The 18472-nt window shown below is 57.5% G+C and overlaps 2 protein-coding genes across 4 annotated transcripts; both read right to left on the bottom strand.

The window, feature by feature from the left end:
• Positions 1 to 1964: 1964 nt before the first annotated feature.
• Positions 1965 to 5030, bottom strand: ERMN (ermin). Its single transcript, XM_059476308.1, has 3 exons — positions 4712 to 5030; positions 4319 to 4405; positions 1965 to 2627 (listed from the first exon to the last, which is right to left on the bottom strand). The coding sequence occupies exons 1-3, from the start codon at positions 4962 to 4964 to the stop codon at positions 2173 to 2175; spliced, it is 795 nt and encodes a 264-aa protein (XP_059332291.1). The 5' UTR covers positions 4965 to 5030; the 3' UTR covers positions 1965 to 2172.
• A 5252-nt stretch (positions 5031 to 10282) lies between these two features.
• Positions 10283 to 18204, bottom strand: CYTIP (cytohesin 1 interacting protein). Of its 3 annotated transcripts, none has more exons than XM_059476171.1 (8): positions 17378 to 18204; positions 15761 to 15810; positions 15252 to 15306; positions 13022 to 13124; positions 12813 to 12906; positions 12591 to 12660; positions 11734 to 11797; positions 10283 to 11074 (listed from the first exon to the last, which is right to left on the bottom strand). In XM_059476171.1, the coding sequence occupies exons 1-8, from the start codon at positions 17507 to 17509 to the stop codon at positions 10581 to 10583; spliced, it is 1062 nt and encodes a 353-aa protein (XP_059332154.1). In that variant the 5' UTR covers positions 17510 to 18204; the 3' UTR covers positions 10283 to 10580. The 3 variants fall into 3 exon arrangements, with proteins under 3 accessions (XP_059332154.1, XP_059332153.1, XP_059332155.1); XM_059476170.1 differs by having other exon boundaries at positions 11734 to 11800; XM_059476172.1 differs by lacking the exons at positions 15252 to 15306; positions 15761 to 15810; positions 17378 to 18204 and having other exon boundaries at positions 12813 to 13114.
• Positions 18205 to 18472: the final 268 nt, after the last annotated feature.

Genomic DNA, 18472 nt, shown 5'->3' on the forward strand with positions numbered 1-18472 from the left:
AGGAGGAGCCCCCAAAGCACCAATTCCCTGCATTCCGGCCTGCTGGCTCCTCTCTCCGTGCAGGGAAGGGCAATAGCTGAGCTGGTTCTTGCAGCCACAGCCGCTGCAGGTGTCACGACAATTGTCACTTGTCACCTGTCGCCTGTCACCGACACACCCCTTACTCACCTGCCGTCAGCCCGGTCCAGCTCAGCAGAAATGGAGAGAAAGGATTTTGGGGCTGTGGCTGCCATGGCCTGACCAGCACCTGCCTCCAGGTGCCTCTGCTGCAAGGGACAGTGCCCAGATCCCTGCGTGTGCCCTCAGGGCAGTGCAGGCAGCTCCTCACCTGCCCGGCTCCTCCCCTGTCCCACCCTGTGCCAGAGCTCCAGCTCCTCACCTGCCCGGCTCCTTACCTGTCCCACCCTGTGCCAGAGCTCCAGCTCCTCACCTGCCCGGCTCCTCACCTGTCCCACCCTGTGCCAGAGCTCCAGCTCCTCACCTGCCCGGCTCCTTACCTGTCCCACCCTGTGCCAGAGCTCCGGCTCCTCACCTGCCCGGCTCCTCCCCTGTCCCACCCTGTGCCAGAGCTCCGGCTCCTCACCTGCCCGGCTCCTCCCCTGTCCCACCCTGTGCCAGAGCTCCGGCTCCTCCCCTGTCCCACCCTGTGCCAGAGCTCCGGCTCCTCACCTGCCCGGCTCCTCACCTGTCCCACCCTGTGCCAGAGCTCCAGCTCCTCACCTGCCCGGCTCCTCACCTGTCCCACCCTGTGCCCCCGGGCATGCCAGAGCTCCAGCCCCTCATCCCTGCCCATCCCCTGCCTGTTAACCCCTGGCTGCTCACACCACACCCTCCCGGGGCCGGGCCAGGTGAGCAGGGCTCTCCGGCCCCCGAGCATCGCAGCGCTTTCAGTTTTTCACTTTTTCCACCCAGGAGAGCAGGAGAGGGCGCTGCGCTTCTCGGTGAGCGAGCGCTGCTCTGCACGGACGGCAAAAGCCAGCCAAGGTTCTCAAAGCCTTGGGCAGCCTTTCCCCCGAAAGTGCTGGGAATGGTCACAGACACCCATAGAATCGGAGTGGTTTTGGGTTAGAAGGGACCCAGAGCCCATCCCGGTGCACTCCCTGTCGTGGCAGGGACCCCTCCCCTGTCCCGGGCTGTGCCAGCCCTGTGGTGGCCCTGGCTGGAGCAGCACAGCCACGTCCCCAAGGGGCTGTGCCACCCCAGGGCAGCTGGCAGAGGGAACAGACCCCACAGCCACGTCCCCAAGGGGCCGTGCCACCCCAGGGCAGCTGGCAGAGGGAACAGACCCCAGAGCCGTGTCCCCAAGGGGCTGTGCCACCTCAGGGCAGCTGGCAGCAGGAACAGACCCCCAGTATAGGTTGGTACAAGCACAGCTCAGAACTTGCCCGGGCCAGGGAGCAAACAAACAAGTGTGAATGGCACAATGAGGGCTATGTCTGCCGGCACAATGCAGAATTGCGCCGTATTATTTTCACGTCGCCAATAAATAATTGCCTTTATGTAGAACAAGAAAAGCCAAAGCAATATTCAGTGCTGCTGGAGATGTAAAACTAATCCTTTAAAATGCACTTATGGCTGCAGGAGGCCCTGGATAACTCCTTCCTTGCCTCCTCTCCCTTGCCAGCAGTCCTCAGCTTTCCCAGATGTTTTCTGGGATGACAAGTGCAAAGCTGAGTCCCAACTCCAGACAAATCTAGAGTAAAACAGTTCTAAAATATTGGCACCACTGCATGGTGCTTACACAAAGGTCTTTCAAAATGGAGAAGGGTAATGTCCAGGTGAGACAAAACTAATGGATTAAAACTCGCCTGGTTTTGACAAAATAATCTTTAAGATTTTGCACCTAAACTTGGGATGAAAATGAGGACACCTGAGAGAGTCTGACTGGTAGCACTGGGTTACAGTAACGCGGTACAAAGGCAGAGGGAGAAAGGAGGATACCCTGAACATCCAGTGGGTGTGCATTTAGCAAACTGATTATTTATTTTCCTGCGCTACGGATGCCTCCGCCCCCGTCAAAGCCAAGGTGTTAAAATTTCACAGTGTATTATAAATCAGGTACAAAAAGAAGAAAAGCAGTGACCTTGTGTTGTGTGAAGAGACACGTCTGGGGGAGCAAAGCAAAGCCAAGCCCAGAGCCAGGGCTCGGTGCGTGAGGCGCTCCCCCTCAGTTCACAAGTGCATCATGGACTCGAACTCGTCGATGCGCTGTTTGGTGTTTCCTTTGCGGATCCTCCGGTAGGAGATTGTGTTGTACCGGGAGTAGCTGTGTCGGGAGATGTCGTTCTTCTTGCCCGGCCCGGGCGGCTCCCCCGCCTTCTCCAGCGGGGAGTTGCAGCCGGGGCTGCCCGGGGGCGAGGGCGGCTTGTCCCGCTGCTGCGGCCGGGGCGCCGCGCTGCTCTCCTTCTTCATCTCGATCACCTGCACCTCGTCCTCTTCCGTGTCATCCTCGTCCTCCTCATCCTCCTCCGCCTCCCGGCCCGCGTTCCCTCGGGGCTCGGCGCTGCCCGCCGGGCTCTCCGGTGCCTCCCAGCCGGCTGCGGGCACCGCGCTTGTCCCCGCCGTGCTTGTCCCCGTCCCCGCCGTGCTTGTCCCCTCCGTGCCGGTCCCCGCCGTGCCACCCGGCCCTGCGCGACACGGGGGACACGGCGGCTGCGACTCTACCGCTCCTACCCCAGACTCGCCATTCGGGGAGACACGGGGCCAGGCCGGACCCCAACACCTGGGGACAGCTCCCATCCCATCCCATCCCATCCCATCCCATCCCATCCCATCCCATCCCATCCCATCCCATCCCATCCCATCCCATCCCATCCCATTCCCATTATCCCATCCCTTCGAAGGGAAGGGAAGGGAAGGGAAGGGAAGGGAAGGGAAGGGAAGGGAAGGGAAGGGAAGGGAAGGGAAGGGAAGGGAAGGGAAGGGAAGGGAAGGGAAGGGAAGGGAAGGGAAGGGAAGGGAAGGGAAGGGAAGGGAAGGGAAGGGAAGGGAAGGGAAGGGAAGGGAAGGGAAGGGAAGGGAAGGGAAGGGAAGGGAGCCACTGTGGATGCAGTGCCCAGCTGTGCCCATGGGACGTGTCCCTCCCTCAGCATATCCCTCCCTGCTGCCATGGCCATCTCCCATTTGCCCTGTTTGGCATGTCTCTGCTGTTAATGATGCTTTAGTGTCGAAACAAATGGTCTATTCAAGGTTTTGCCTGTGGGGTCCAGAGTATTAATTAGACTAAATTGGTCGGGTACTAAAAAGCTGCCTGCAATTTGGAGATAAAGCGCTGTGGTTACAGGGCGGGTGCAGGGGGCCCAGGAGAGATCCTTTAATAGGTTTTATTGTGTGCTCCTAAAGCAGCACAGCTGGAATATGGATGTCAGCTCTAAATGGGAAAGCCTCCACCACTATTCACCTCCTCACAGCCTAGGCAGTTGCTATGAAATATTAATTTGGCCATGACAAATGTTCAGGATATTTTTCCTTTTGTTAATGGAAGCAGGATTTGCTTGCAGGGCACAGCCCATGGCTCATTTAGAGCCCACTTCAAAGCTCAGAGAGCATCACCAGCAGCTCCTGGTGCAGCCACCCTTGTCCCAAAGTGTCCTCCCAGACAAGGAGGAGCCTGTGGTGGGAGAAGAGAAAGGAATAATGCCCAGAGCCCCCCTTGGAGAGACACGGCTGTTCTCCTCCAGTAACACACCATGAAATACTCCTCCTTTGGAGAAGAGGCTGCAGTCTGCGTGGTGAAATAAATATGTTCATTTCTGTATACACTCAGTACATTTTTAGCTCATGACAGGACGGGCAGTGGCCCCCCTGCAGCTCTGATCACCACAGGAGGTGCCTGAGGCTCCAGCCCCGGCTCCTGCTCATTTCCACCATTTTCACCCGGAAATGAGCACAGCAACACCCAGGAACGGGTGTTTAGGAGAGCTATTTTATGTGGATGCCTGGGCATTGGGGGATTCAACACTTGGTGAATCTGGCAGGAAAAGAATTTGGGTTTTGTGAGCACCTGCAGCCTCACGAGGTTTCCTCTGAGCATGGAGCAGAAGACAGAGAATCTCCCATGCCCGTGAGGCTGTTGGAACCTCCTGCCTGAAGGCCCCACAATGCTTGGATGCCCCATGGCCCACGAGACATGTAAAACTCCGGCAGGAAGATATCAGCTGTGGTTTCTAAGGTGCAGCAACTCACAGGTGAGAGATGAGTCACTGCTCCCTGGGATAGAAGGGTCTGACCCAATTAAAATAAAATAATAACCACCTGCATCCACTGTCTCTGTGCTACACACCAGTGGAACCCCACATTGGATGGCATTTTGCATTACCTTCCCCTGATCCCCGGCCATTGGTCCCTGTGTCCTGGATATCCGCTGGTCCCCGCTGCGGTGTCCCAGCGTTCTCCTCTCGCTTTTCTTTGGAAACACAAAGCACAAGACATGGGCTGGTAGAGCAATTAGTGATGGCAATCAGGTTTTAATGGCTGCAGATCAGCAGGTTTTCAGAGCAGATTTAGAATTGCTCATTTCTTTAGTTATTCTCTTTTCATTGCATCCCTCAAATGTGTCCCAGATTCCGAAATACTCCAAGTCACTGTTACAGCTACCACAGACTGGGAATTTTGGCGAACACTCAGCACATCCCCTTATTCATCAGGCTATAGATAAAGCAGAACTTTTCTCTCCCAACACCCCTCTCACACAGGCAGCCCCGTACGATACCTTGGCATCGCTGCTCTCCAGCAAAATTCTCAGGAGTGGCGACCTCCGGCAGTGAATTTCTATTTTCCTCCAGATTTTCCTGTTCAGGTGAAGCGTCAGGGCTCGTTTCAGCATTTGCGTACGGGACTGTTCCCAGAGATTTTGCAGTTTCTTGGAGGCCGCCGATGCCCTGGAGCGGGCCGTCGTTCCCCGGCGGGGGAAGGCTCCCGTTGCACGCCGGCATGGTGGCAGCTGCGGGCGCCTCTTCTGTCATGCTGAGGGCCGTGCCGGGCCGTGCCGGGCCGGGCCCCGCTCCGGCCCCGGGCTGGGCAGCTCCGCGTGGGGCTCTGTGCCCTGCGCGAGTGGCCCTGGCGCGTCCCCCGCGCCCAGCCCGCACCATCCGCCGTGCCCGGCGCTCGCCAGCCCAATCAGCGCCGCCCTCGTCGCCTGGCTCTGCCCGTTGCATAATTAAATGCACCATTATAATTTACATAAACAAACAATCTGGAGCAAGGAAGCTTTTGTGCCAGCCTGGAGAGCGGGGCTGCGGGCATGTCAGCCCCGCGGGAATAAACAGGAGCTTGTGCTCGGGCACAATGGCTCTTTGTGTGCCCGCTGGCCACAGGGACAGCCTTTGTTCTGACCCCTAATCCCCGGAGGGTGACCAGCCTGCCACCTAACCCGCTTAACATTCCCCAGCGGGTTTGCGACGGCAGCCGCGCAGTGGATGGAGCTCACCAGGGATGGAGCTCACCAGGGATGGAGCTCACCAGGGATGGAGCTTGCTGTGGATAAACCACGCTGTGGATGAACTGCACTGTAGCTGAACCTTGCCATACATGGAGCTTACTGTGCATGAATCTCACCAAGGATGAACCTTGGGGTAGATGGAGCTTGCCGTGGATGAACCTCGCCATGGATGCAGCTCATCACGGGTGAACCTCGCCATGGATGAACCTCGCCATGGATGAACCTCGCCATGGATGAACCTCGCCATGGATGGAGCTCATCACGGGTGAACCTCGCCATGGATGAACCTCGCCATGGATGGAGCTCATCATGGGTGAACCTCGCCATGGATGAACCTCGCCATGGATGAACCTCACCATGGATGAACCTCACTGTGGATGAACCTCACTGTGGATGAACCTCACTGTGGATGAACCTCACTGTGGTTGAAGCTCGCCATGGACGGACCTCGCCATGGAGGAACCTCACTGGGGATGAACCTTGCTGTGGATGGAGCTTGCCGTGGATGAACCTCACCGTGGATGGAATTCACCATGGATGGAGCTCGCCACGGATGGAGCTCACCATGGATGGAGCTCGCCATGGATGAAGTTTGCTGCGGATGGAGCTTGCTGTGGATGAATCATGCTGTGGATGAACCTCACCACGAATGGACCTCACCATGGATGAGCCTCGCCATGGAACCTCGCCATGGAGGAACCTCACTGTGGATGGAGCTCACTGTGGATAAACCTCACTGTGGATAGAATTCACCATGGATGGACCTTGCCATGGATGAGCCTCGCCATGGATGGAGTTCACCATGGATGAACCTTGTCATGGATGGAGCTCACCAAGGATGGAGCTCACAATGGATGGACTTCATCATGGATGAACCTCACTGAGGATGGAACTCGCCATGGATGAAGCTCACCATGCCCTGGGGCACAATGGATGCACTTTGCCCTCTGGGGAGCAGCCCCAGCAGTGGGACGGGCACAGCCCCACATACAGCACGGTGTCACAGTGTCCACGTGTGCCTGGCCACACACCCTGGACAGCCAGCACTGCTCAGCGGGGCCAGGCTGCCCCTGGAACCCTGGCAGTGCCCCAGGCCAGGCTGGACAGGGCTTGGAGCACCCTGGGGCAGTGGAAGGTGTCCCTGCCGTGGCAGGGGGGGGAACAGGGAGAGCTTTAAGGTCCCTCCCAGCCCAAGACATTCCATGGTTCTCTCAGTGACTCTCAGTCACACCTAAGGCTGGCAGGATTCAGAGGGACGTTTGCAGAGGGAAGCTGGAGAGTCACCCGAGCAGCACGGGGGCATTTCCGACCACAGCTGAACTCGTCTCAACCCTGGTGCCAATGCCAGGTTTACATAACAGTGTAATCTCCTGCTGTGAATGACATTCTGTGTTTGTGCAATACAGCATTTCTGGTATCTTTGGGCTTTATGGTTTGGAAATCCTCTTGTCAAGTTCAGCCCCCGATTAGAAATGGACCCAAACACTTTCCACTGCTTCTATTCATCTTTTGAGCTTGTGTCTTTAAATCAACAAGTTTTCATTATTGTTTTAAAATTAATTTGGTGTGATTGAATTATAAAAGCCATCCTTTGCTGGAAAACGTTGTCCAAGAAAAGTGAAGGATAAGGTTTGAATGTGAGCTGACAATGAGCAGGGGTTGGTGCCCTCAGGAGGAGAGGCTGAGCACCCAGCAAGGTCTGGTGACTGGAGAGAGGGTTCCTATTATCACAGGATCACAGAGCCATTTGGGCTGCAGGATTGCAGAAGGAAAAGGCAGCTGTGGGTTCTTCCCACCACAGGCAGCTGTTTGTGAACAGCTGGGCAAAACCACCCCTCAAGGGCAGGGAACAATTCCTTCTGCACAGCCCCCGCAGGGTGGATTTCTGCTTCTTCAAGCTTTTAAAAATGAAAAACCTTTATTCTGTCCAATCTGGCGTGGCACAGCCACGGCTGGGTGTGACCCCACTCACAGCAGCTGGTCCGTGCCAGGAGCACCGGGACTCACTGCTGGCTCTGTCTGTGGATGAAGAGTGAATCCTCCTGAGCAGGCCAGGCTCAGCCGCCCTCGACAGCCACCTGTGCCATGCTCTGCTCTGAGCCCGAGAGCTGGGTGTGACCAGCACAGGGGAACAGGGGAACGGGGAAATGGGGAAATGGGGCAACGGGGCCCCACAGCCGCGGGGAAAGGGAGCGAAGGGTGGGGCTGCAGGAACCAGCAGAGCAGCAGGAGGGACCCAGCACCACATCCCTGAATGTGGGGCAGGATGGAGTTCAAAAGGCAGCTCCACATCCCTGTCTGTGAGGCAGCACCACATCCCTGAATGTGGGGCAGGATGGAGCCCAAAAGGCAGCACCACATCCCTGACTGTGGGACTTGATAGAGCCCAACAGTCAGGAACTGATGGGAGGGTCTGGGCAGTGGGCAACGCTCAGCTGAGCAGTTAAGTCCCCTGAGAAGGTCAGGCTCTGTAGCATCCATCAAATTAATTGAAATGTTCAGTTTAAAATCCAATTGCATTCGTCGAGGACCCAGCTGCACTCTGCAGTAAACTTGTGTTACCCTTTCAGCCCCAAGGGGATAAGCAGAGAAAAGATCCATTGGCTGCTGGGAACTCTGTGATCACCCCTGTGACCAGTGAGAACTCTGCTGCTGCAGGTGCAGAGCCCAACCCCAGCTTGTGTTGTCACTGTCCCACGCTGCCTGTGCACCCACCCTGCTGCTGCCCCTGACCCAGAGGCACAGCGGGACCCACCCAGAGTGCTCCCTGCAAGGAGAAATGCCTGTTCAAAGCTGTTGCACTTGGTTTTATTTCAGAGTGCTTTGGCTGGCCCGTGAGCTCCTTCCTCCCCCAGCTGGGGCTCAGCAGGGCTCGGTGCTGTCACCCACATCCTGTTTGTGACTGCGGTGAGAGCGTGTCACTGCCATCCTGAGGCACCCCAGGCGTGCTCTCACCCTGCTGGGGGAGCTGCACTTGTTCAGCCTGAGCCTGTGGGGTGCTCAGGCTCCCCCAGCATTTCCACGCTCACAGGGAGTGCCTGTATCCCAAACCGTGGCAAATTAACTAATTCTTTTCATGGCTAAAGGAATCACACCTTTGGACTGTAAAGCTGCAATACTCCAGGGTCTCTTTCTCAGTGCTGGAGCTGTCCATTCCCTTTGGGCCCTGCAACGACTCTCACCAGATGTTCTGGGTTTTCTGCCCCTGGTGCTTTTGCACACCCCCACATCTGCCTTTAACTCAACATTTTGGCCAAAAAGAACCAGATTTTTTTTCTCCTTTCAGCTGGTGCTACTGGCAAAGAAAAGTAAAACTCTATTTTGAGGCAGAAAATCATGGGTCATAATATTGGACCCAGAGCAGAGGGGCTCCCAGGCTGAACGGCAGGCCCTCGGTGCAGCAGCATGGACAGGGCATCACCCATGTACACACCGTGGGAGCTCCTCTCCTAAGTGCCCTCCAGGCCCCAGACTGTCCCCCAGCCCCCTGAGTGCCCTTCATCTTTCCCAGAGCCGAGCCATATTTCCAGCTGTTTAATCCCCTCCACAGAAATTACAGAGGCCAGTGCTGACTCTTCTGTCTCAGCAGCGCTGGTGGATCAGAGCAGTTTTGGGAACTGATTGCGTTTGTTTGGAGCTCATCTCGCAGGGCAGCTGCTGGGTTCAGCCTGTGGTCTCTGAGAAGCCCAGAGAACCCTGGCACAGCAGCACCTGAGGGTACAACTGCACAGGCTGCCCGGGCAACAGGCGAATGAATGAGTCACACAAGGTCCTGAATTGTATTTTAAGTGCTTCCAGTTGTGTTTGAAAAACATCATTAGGCTGCTCGGGCTGAACAAACAGCGTTTTCTATGTGCTGAGAGGGAGCGAAAAACCTCTTGTTGTTCACCTCTGTGCCCATGGTTTTTAATCCCCTCTCCACACACACTCTCATGTGATCCTTGCTGCCCGAAGCTTCAGCTTCTGGGGAAATCAATGTGAGCAGGTGTGGAGTGCTGAGAGCAGGGGGAACGTGGGACCAAGGGACAGTTCCTGCACTGGTGGGCAGGGTCCCCAGCACGGCAGCCCGGGGGGGTCACTGGGTGTCACCAGCCTGCCAGTGCCACCAATGCTGCTGGTCCCTGCAGGGCAGCCCTCTGCCCTTCTTCTCTCCTGCTTAGGGATGTCACCAACCTGCCAGTGCCACCAATGCTGCCCGTCCCTGCAGGGCAGCCCTCTGCCCTTCTTCTCTCCTGCTTAGGGATGTCACCAACCTGCCAGTGCCACCAATGCTGCCCGTCCCTGCAGGGCAGCCCTCTGCCCTTCTTCTCTCCTGCCTCAGGGATGTCACCAACCTGCCAGTGCCACCAATGCTGCTGGTCCCTGCAGGGCAGCCCTCTGCCCTTCTTCTCTCCTGCCTCAGGGATGTCACCAACCTGCCAGTGCCACCAATGCTGCTGGTCCCTGCAGGGCAGCCCTCTGCCCTTCTTCTCTCCTGCCTCAGGGAGGTCACTCCTGCAGGACAGACAGAGCTGCTCCGGGAGCACCACAGACACCCCTCAGGGCTCTGCAGAGCAGCCTGGGGACACGTGCACCTCAGGAGGGTCCTTTCCACATCCCCTGGAATGAGACACCTGGTAAGACGTGGGATATCAGCAGCTGGCAGAGGGTGCAGCTGGCCAGACCAGGCCAGCCCTGGCTTGTCACACCGCTTGTACAAGGGATGCAAACCTGGCAGAGCAGTTTCATTGCAGAGCACCGTGCCCAGGCTCTCTCTGCCACACACTCCAGGCTCCATCCTCTTCCCATGGGACTCTGTAACTGGTTTTAGAAGAAGCACTCATTTTATTAAAGACCTTTGGAAGACACTGACTCCGGTAACAGGAAATAAATAGCTATCAATTTCGCATTCAATTAAAAACTGTTATTAACAGTAAAGTTTGCTGAGGAAGTTCTGCAAAGGTTCTTCACATTTTGGAGTCACTCATTTTTCACGTTAATGAAGAAGAGGTCCGCAGAGCGCTCTGACTGAAAACGAAAATAATTAAAACCCCAGAGCCGCGTGTGTCTGATCAGAGCTGTTGTCTGGGCAGTGCCCCGCGGTGCCACCGCCGCGTGCCCCGTGGGGCAGCCCCAGGCCATCGAGGGTGACACTGCGACATCAGACCCGGCTTTCCTCCTCCTCCACGGCGCGCTGGAAGCCCGGGATGAATTTCAGGAGGTGTTTCCGCACGCTGGCCCGGCGGCTCTTGCGCGGGAGGGTGCCGAAGCTGCTGGAGCCGCCGCCGCCGTCCCAGAGCGGGGACGCGGAGCCGCTGCCGGCCGGGCTGGCGCTGCTGCCGGCCAGGCTGATGCTGCGGTGCCGCCGCACCGAGGCCCTGCCCGCGGCCCCGGCGCCGTCCCTGGGGAACACGCAGTCATCGTCCAGGCTGGACTGCCGGCTCAGGCTCTCCGCAGCCCAGTCCTCGGCGGCGCTGCCCTGGTAGAAGCTGTCCTCGCTGCCCACCGTCATGGAGCTCAGCCGGCTGCGGGAGCTGCTCTCGCTGGACAGGCGCGGATTGCCCGGCAGGAAGGGTCCCGGCGAGCTGCAGCCGCCCACCAAGCCCGGCTCTACGGGCTCCAGTGAGCCCAGCAGGGCGTTGTCGTTCACCTCCCCTGGAAACCAGGGAGCAGCGTGAGCCAGAGAGCAGCGTTAACCACAGAGCAGCGTTAAGCAGACAGCAGCGTCGGCCAAAGGGCAGCGTTGGACAGGGGGCAGCGTTGGCCAGAGGGCAGCGTCGGCCAGAGGGCAGATTGGCCAGGGAGCAGCATTAACCAGAGAGCAGCGTCGGCCAGAGGGCAGCGTTGGCCAGAGGGCAGCGTTGGACAGAGGGCAGCGTTGGCCAGAGGGCAGCGTTGGACAGAGGGCAGCGTTGGCCAGAGGGCAGATTGGCCAGCCCGCCCCTCGCCAGGAGCAGCACTCTGTGCCCTGGCAGCACAGGGAGCATCGTGCCCGGTCCTTGGCGCAGGGAGCAGTCCCTTCCTACGTGGGCAGCTGCTCCTGCTTGTGAGGTGCTCCCTGCACCCTGGGCAGTCCATAGGAAACCCAACCCAGCCCCTTCCCCATATAACCAAAGTAAGAATGGAAAATTTTCCCACCCACATAAACTCCCAGCCCAGGACTGATGCAAGGGGCCCTTGGTGAAGCAGCAGCCAAGGTCACTGCCCTCGGCACAGAGCGTTCCCAGGCCAGCCCCTCGCCCTCCTGAGCAGGGAAGGGAAGGCAGTGCCGGTGGGACGGCAGAGTTTCACAGAAGGGTCCCACACACACGTACCGTGCAGCAGGAGCCGCTCCCGGGCCAGCAGCGCCCGCAGCTCTCCCCAGCGCTGGTGTAGCGCCTGCTGTGGGACAGGGAACAGCAGCTCGGTCAGTCCAGGGAAGCCAAACAGTCTGTGCAAGCGCAGGTCACCCTCGGGAAACACCCGGCTGTGCCAGAGTTTGGCAAACTTCTTCCAGAAAACAGGGGCTGGCTCATGGCCGAGGCACGAAGCACTGCCCTGTCCCGTTTGGGAAGGGAGCAGCCTGGAACCTGCCTGGGGAGCACGGAGCGCCCTGCACCCAGCTGAGGCAACGCCAGCGCCCTTCTGCAGCCCTGCCCCGCCCTGGAGCACCCACCAGAGCAGGCACCCTCCTCTCCTCACAGCAGGAATGGCACAGCCACCCCTGCCCGCCCTGGGAGCACACCTGGAAATCCTGACAGCCCCAGCGCCACCAGCCACCCAACACCCAGCAATGCGATGCCCTCAGCTGCCCTCCCTCAGCTCTGGGGGTGAAATACAGCACTGCAGAGCTGGTTAAAAACGCCAAACAGGCGAGGCTGTGCCTGGGGACAGCGCGGGAGGCACCTCCCCACAGTCCATGAGCTCCGTGCAGATCCCCACGCCCAAAGTGACCAGCCTAAGCTCAGCCGGGCAGTGCTGGGGTTGTGACCACATTCCTCCTCTATTCCTGGTTTCCATAAAATAACATCAGGGGCACCAGGGCAGGGGTGGCTGGGGGTGCTGGCAGCAGGGAACCCAAGGGTGTCAGCCCTTGCCAGGATCCCCTGTCCCGTGGACACCCACTGCCCCCATCAGCAGTGAGCCACAGCCATCTCCATTTGACAGGGCAACAAACAATTAATCCCATTACCTTGAGAGCCCTCAGTTTGGTCTCCAGCTCCATTTTCCTCAGGAAAAAGGCCCCGTTGACAGTCTCTAACCTGTGGGAAGGGTGGTGCTGCCCTGAGGCACAGAGGCTCTGCCCAGCCTTGGGATTTCTGCCCCAGGCACTGCAGGGCTGTGGGGCAGCACGGTGCTGCCTTCAGAGGCAGAGGAAATGAGGCCAAAGCCCACCCAAAGGAGACACACCCACCTCAAGTAGTTCCCTGAAGACTTTATCAAGTCCACTATTTGCTTGTGCCCAAAGCCCTCGACGCCGACGCCGTTGATGCAGGTGAGGATGTCACCTGCCAGGGACACACACAGAGGCCAGGGTGGCATCAGCAGCCCCTGCCCACCTCCCCTGCTCCAGGGGAACAGCCACGGCAGCCCGGAGGGCCAGGAACACCCAGGGACAGTTACCAGTCTGGAGGCCGGAGAGGTGGGCAGGGCTCTCCTCCTGGATCCTGCAGACACACGTGCACACCTCCAGGGAGAAATCATTCTGGTGTGGGAACCTGATGGTCTGTCAATGCCAAAGGGACACAGTTACCGACCCTGGAGCCACGAAAAACAGTTAAATTCAGCACTTTTTCAATGAGAAGGCTGTGATGAGCAGAGCACACTAGATGCAAGTGAGATCAAAATGCTATAACCCGACAATTAAAAATGCATTTGTACCACAGAAAACAGTAGACACTTGACAGGTGCCTGTACACTGGGTTAGGGAATAAAACTCAACAAGCAAGTTTTAAAAATAGGCTGATGCCTGGTGGGTTTTTTTTTTTTTTGTTTGTTTGTTTGTTTGTTTTTTGTTTAAAACAAAAAGTTTTACAGCAAGCTGGTTATTCAGCATTAAAAACTCTGTGACTTCAACCAAGAATACGTCAGCATGGGTGGGAATGGCTTTCTGGAAGGATGCCTCATGTTCCTAGGGGAACATGACCGGATGGGCCTGGGGCTTTCCAAGGGATTGACTCCAATTCATTGGGAATGCTGTGTGGAGTCAGCTGCTGCTACCAGCCAGCTCAGTTTGCATGGGAGCTGAAAACACAGAAGATCTAAACTTACTTTTGCTCTTCTGGCCTCTGGAACTTGTCACCCACACACATCCCCACGCTCCTCGAAGCGCTTTTTATTTTTGACGTGCACATTTAGCTGAACATTTAGTAACTGCAATTACTCTAAATCCCTTGTGTGGCTGTGGGTGCTGACAAGAATTCAGAAAAATGCAAACTGCGGTGCCGCAGCCTGTCCGGGTCCCGCGGCGGCAGGAAACCTTTTCTGTGACATGCAAATACCTCCTCAGTTTCCTGGAAACCTGCCGCTGCCCCTTCCAGCCACAGACAGCTCATTGGGAGCCCGCATTTCTCAGCCAGGCTGGAACAAAGGGAGGGAGGCCGGGGAAGTTCAGAGCTGCTCTGGCCAAATCCCCCCGTGCCCTGGTGATCCCAGCCTTTGGAACAGCAGCAAAACTGGTGCCTAAACCAAGAGTGACGAGTGAAGCATGAGCCCCCTGCAGATGCAGACCGAAAGTTTCACATCATCTTATTCTGCTTTGCCTGAATTTATCTCCTAGTGATGGAACTGCAGCTCCTAAACACCCTCAGTAGCTGACGGATGCTGCCTCTCTGCAGCCCTATGAAGTGCTCACACTGAATGTATGTTCAGGAAGAAAACGTGCCAAGAACAATTATTTTTAATCAGAATGCCACGTTTAATGAAAATCTGCCCTGACAATTTACACAAAGGCCCAATAATTGACTCAATTATCCTCCCTTCTGAAAGCTCTCCTCTGTTCACGAGCTGAGTGCTGACCCCCTCATTAGTCACAGACCCAAACTGGGCAAAGTTAAGCTTTTCCTAGTACACTAATTTCACAGAAAACACGTTTTCCCCTTGTGTGCAGACAGAGGAAAGCACTTTGAAGGTGCCCTGCTGCTGGCAGGCAGATCCCTCTGCTCCCAAAGTTATCCCTTTATTGCTGGAATCACTTTTTAGCTGTACCCAGGATTTCAGCAGACCTGCTGATCAGGAGTTACCTTTCTCACAAAAACCCACAAACACGGACTCTCCCCCTAGCAGTGCTCCTGGTAACATTCTGGTTCTCCTGCTTGATGACTTACTGACTTCTACACCAAACAGAATCTCTTCCTATATGATTTAGCTCCTGCCCCAAAAGTCATGCTTAGCAGGTATTTATGGAATAATATTGTACATCTTCCTGAAAAGTACATATCTCTCTGTGCGTATTAAAGGAGGTAGCAAAAAGCCAGTATAAGGTAATTTTTAAGAGAGTATTTTGGTCTTTCTCATTTGAAAATATTCTTGTATACAATTCTCCCAAAAATATTCACTTATTTTTGGAGGAAAGAAGGCACTATCATTGCCTCTTATTTGGATTTGGATGGGATTTCTCCTGCATTCAACAGTCTTGTGAGAAGGCCAGAAATTCTCATCTGTGACTTTCACCATGAAAAAATCCTTGGAGAAACATCCCTGTCTTGTATGAGTGCTGTAATCCCTTCAGATTTCACAGGCTCTGACAGACCCTTCCTCTGCTCTGGCCTGCCTTAGCTGCTTTGGGGATATGGCACTTCAGACTCTGCACCACATTTTGCTTTTAGTGAAACAACTTGTCACTAGGTCTTACCTGGATTTCAAACCCAAACGTCTCCTTGTCTTCTTTCAATATAGAAACCAAGTTCCTGCAGGAGGAGCACACAGAATTCATGGAAGCTGCTCATTGTGGGCCTCATTTCCACCCAAAACAGGGGTGTCCCCTCATTGCCCCTCCCTGTGCCCACGGGGTGCCACCACACTTTGGGGTGCCACCACACTGTCCCTCCCTGTGCCCACGGGGTGTCACCACACTGTGGGCGTCACCTTGCTGTCCCTCCCAAGGTGGTGCTGCCCGTTCCCATGCCCAAGGCAAAGGGCACAGCTGCACCTGCCCATCCCAAGTGCTGGGTACCACTCTGTGCCTCGCGCCCCAATCCCACCTGGGCTGCCACAGTTCCCCAGACACAGCTTTCATGCAGAATAAGCCAGGAGCAGTGACTCTAGAATCACAGAATCACAGAATCACAGAATCACAGAATCATAGAATCACAGAATCATAGAATCACAGGATCACAGAATCACAGAATCACAGAACCATACCTCTGTGGCTTGGTGGGGTCGCCCAAGGAGATGGATCTGGAGAGGGCAAGCTGTGACAAGGAACAGGAGAGGAAAGGCATCAGTAGGTTTGTGGTTCTTTGAGGCACTCAGATAAAACCAGCAGTTCAGAGATGAACTAAAAACAGCTGCTGGCATCCCACCAACACCTCTGCCTTGGTCAAAGGAGAACTTGAACTTTCTGACCAGGAGGAAAAGCATCTGGAGGCCAAATCCTCCTGTCAGATGCTGGCGGCAAGCTCAGAGCACAGATCACACCTCTGTTGTGCCAAGAGCTCATCTCACTTTCGTCCCTTTCCTCTAAAATTCTGTGTGTGTTTACAAACTGAGCACTGCCAGGAGAGGCACCCAGCACCCCCGAGGCAGGGAGAGCACACCCTGAGCCCTGCACAGCATCTCCAGCCAGGCCCCTGCTCAGGCCAGGGACACTGTGCCTGGAGAGCTCCCTGGGAGAGCCAGGTCTGTGTCAAACATGGGCTTCTATTGGGTTCTTGCCCTAAAAGTGAGCCGGGAATAAGGAGTTGCACTGTCAGTGAGATGTCTGTAGCCAGCAGAGCTGATGTCTCCTCAGCAGGATGAAGTGGTGCCACGGTGTGACCTGCTGCAGAAACAGCCCCCTCATGCACGGGGTGCATTTACTGCGAGGGACAAGGGCAGGAGAGGGAGGCCGGGTGTAATCAATCCTTCTGGGGGACATGAGAGGGCCTGGGCGGGGCACCCCTGCCCTGGGCACGGGCTCTGCAGTGCCACCTTGGCCCTGGTGTAGCTCAGCTTTGCCAGCCCCAGCCACAGCACCGTCACTGTCACCTCAGCACTCCCGGCTACCGAGGGCTCCGGTGGGGCTGCAGCCCCCTGGGCACCCCCTCCCAGCGCCAGCTCTGCCTGTGCCCTCACACGTCTGTGCCAAGGGGAGGCCAGGGCCCCTCTGCAGCCGAGCAAGCAAAGCCTGGAGAGCACAGCTAGCACAGCAGAGTTTCTGGTTGTGCTTTCAGATCCTCACGCCCCACACACACCTTGTGTTGTGCTCCCTCGTGTCAGACAAACAGCCCAGAGCTGAGCTGCTCAGCCGACACTGACAGCCACAGCAGCTCGGCTCTGTGGGAACCCAGGGAGCTGTGCTGCCCTGTGCTGCTCTGGGGAACAGCCCAGCAGTGGAGCCAGCACAGAAACACCCCAGATCCACACGGAAATGGCTCGTGGTGTCATTGCTGCCAGCCCTGCAGGACAGGGCAGCCAGGCCACCTGCCCCAGGTAAATGCACATTCAAAGGAGTGCCCAGAGAGCACAAACCCTGCCTGGCTTGCAGGACAGGGCAGCCAGGCCTGTCCCAGGTAATTGCACTTTTGAAGGAGCACTCAGACAGCACAAACCCTCCCTGGCTGCCAGCAGTGCTGGAGATGCAGAGTCCAGCCGGGCTCAGCTGCTGCCGCCCTCTCAGCCCGAGCATCCCTCACTCTCGCAGAGCTCCCCACACCGCCAGCGCTGCCCGAGTTCCCCTGGCAGCCCAGACCAGCCCGCAGACACCCTCCCGGCCCTGCCCAGCCCGGCCCGCAGCACAGAGAGCCCGGGGCTCCGTCCCGGCCTGGGCACAGCCCGTACCTGCCTGCGGCCGCGGGGCAGCGTGCCCACCGTGCTGGCCAGGTGCTGCATCCTCCTGCCGTCCGCGGGCGGTGCCGGCTCCTCGCAGGAGCTGCAGCTGGAGCTGGGCTGCAGGAGCCGCCGCAGGGCCATGCGGGGCTCGGGCTGAGCGCTGGGCCGTGCCGGGCTCAGGGAGAGCAGGGCCAGGTTCAGGGTGAGCGCCGTGCCGTGCCGAGCTATGGGTGAGCGCTGTGCCTTGGCCGGGCTGGGGGCCGCTCCCGGGGCTCAGGGTGAGCGCTGGGCCAGGTTCAGGGTGAAGGCTGCGCCGTGCGAGGCTCAGGGCAGCTCCTGGGGTTCAGGATGAGTGCTGTGCCGTGCCGGCCCCAGGTGAGCTCTGTGCCGTGCCAGGTTCAGGGTGAGCTCTGTGCCATGCCTGGGTATGCCGAGTCCTGTGCCAGGCTCAGGGTGAGCTCTGTGCCATGCCTGGGTATGCCGAGTCCTGTGCCAGGCTCAGGGTGAGCTCTGTGCCATGCCTGGGTATGCCGAGTCCTGTGCCCGGCTCAGGGTGAGCTCTGTGCCGTGCCCGGGTATGCCGAGCCCCGTGCCGGGCTCAGGGTGAGCTCTGTGCCGTGCCCGGGTATGCCGAGCCCCGTGCCGGGCTCAGGGTGAGCCCTGTGCCATGCCAGGCTCAGGGTGAGCCCTGTGCCGTGCCAGGCTCAGGGTGAGCTCTGTGCCATGCCTGGGTATGCCGAGTCCTGTGCCCGGCTCAGGGTGAGCCCTGTGCCATGCCAGGCTCAGGGTGAGCTCTGTGCCATGCCAGGCTCAGGGTGAGCTCTGTGCCGTGCCAGGCTCAGGGTGAGCTCTGTGCCGTGCCCGGGTATGCCGAGCCCCGTGCCGGGCCCCGCTGCCCCGCTCCGAGCAGGGCGAGGGCGGAAGGGCCTCCACGTGATCTGTGGTTTAGGTGCGACTTACACAAATCCCTCCTAGCAGAGCCCCAGGCCTCGGTGCGCCTTGTGCTCACACGGGAGTTAACAATCGGGCTTGGCAGTTGCGGAAATCTGCTTAATTTTTCCATTCCTGAGCACAGTTCTCACCAGCAGCTGCTGCTCTGCCAGG

Source organism: Ammospiza nelsoni, chromosome 7 (assembly GCF_027579445.1).
Source record: "Ammospiza nelsoni isolate bAmmNel1 chromosome 7, bAmmNel1.pri, whole genome shotgun sequence".
Lineage (NCBI taxonomy): Eukaryota > Metazoa > Chordata > Aves > Passeriformes > Passerellidae > Ammospiza > Ammospiza nelsoni.

Excerpts from the sequence above, each read along its gene's own strand:
- CYTIP (XM_059476170.1), bottom strand. The coding sequence starts at position 17,509 with ATGGCCCTGCGGCGGCTCCTGCAGCCCAGCTCCAGCTGCAGCTCCTGC. Across the intron at positions 15,811-17,377 it reads TGCCCCGCGGCCGCAGGCAG|CTTGCCCTCTCCAGATCCAT; the intron begins GTACGGGCTGTG and ends TCCTTGTCACAG. Across the intron at positions 12,907-13,021 it reads CCTCTCCGGCCTCCAGACTG|GTGACATCCTCACCTGCATC; the intron begins GTAACTGTCCCT and ends TGTCCCTGGCAG.
- ERMN (XM_059476308.1), bottom strand. The coding sequence starts at position 4,964 with ATGACAGAAGAGGCGCCCGCAGCTGCCACCATGCCGGCGTGCAACGGG. Across the intron at positions 4,406-4,711 it reads TGGAGAGCAGCGATGCCAAG|AAAAGCGAGAGGAGAACGCT; the intron begins GTATCGTACGGG and ends GTGTTTCCAAAG. Across the intron at positions 2,628-4,318 it reads TGGCCGGGGATCAGGGGAAG|GGCCGGGTGGCACGGCGGGG; the intron begins GTAATGCAAAAT and ends CGTGTCGCGCAG.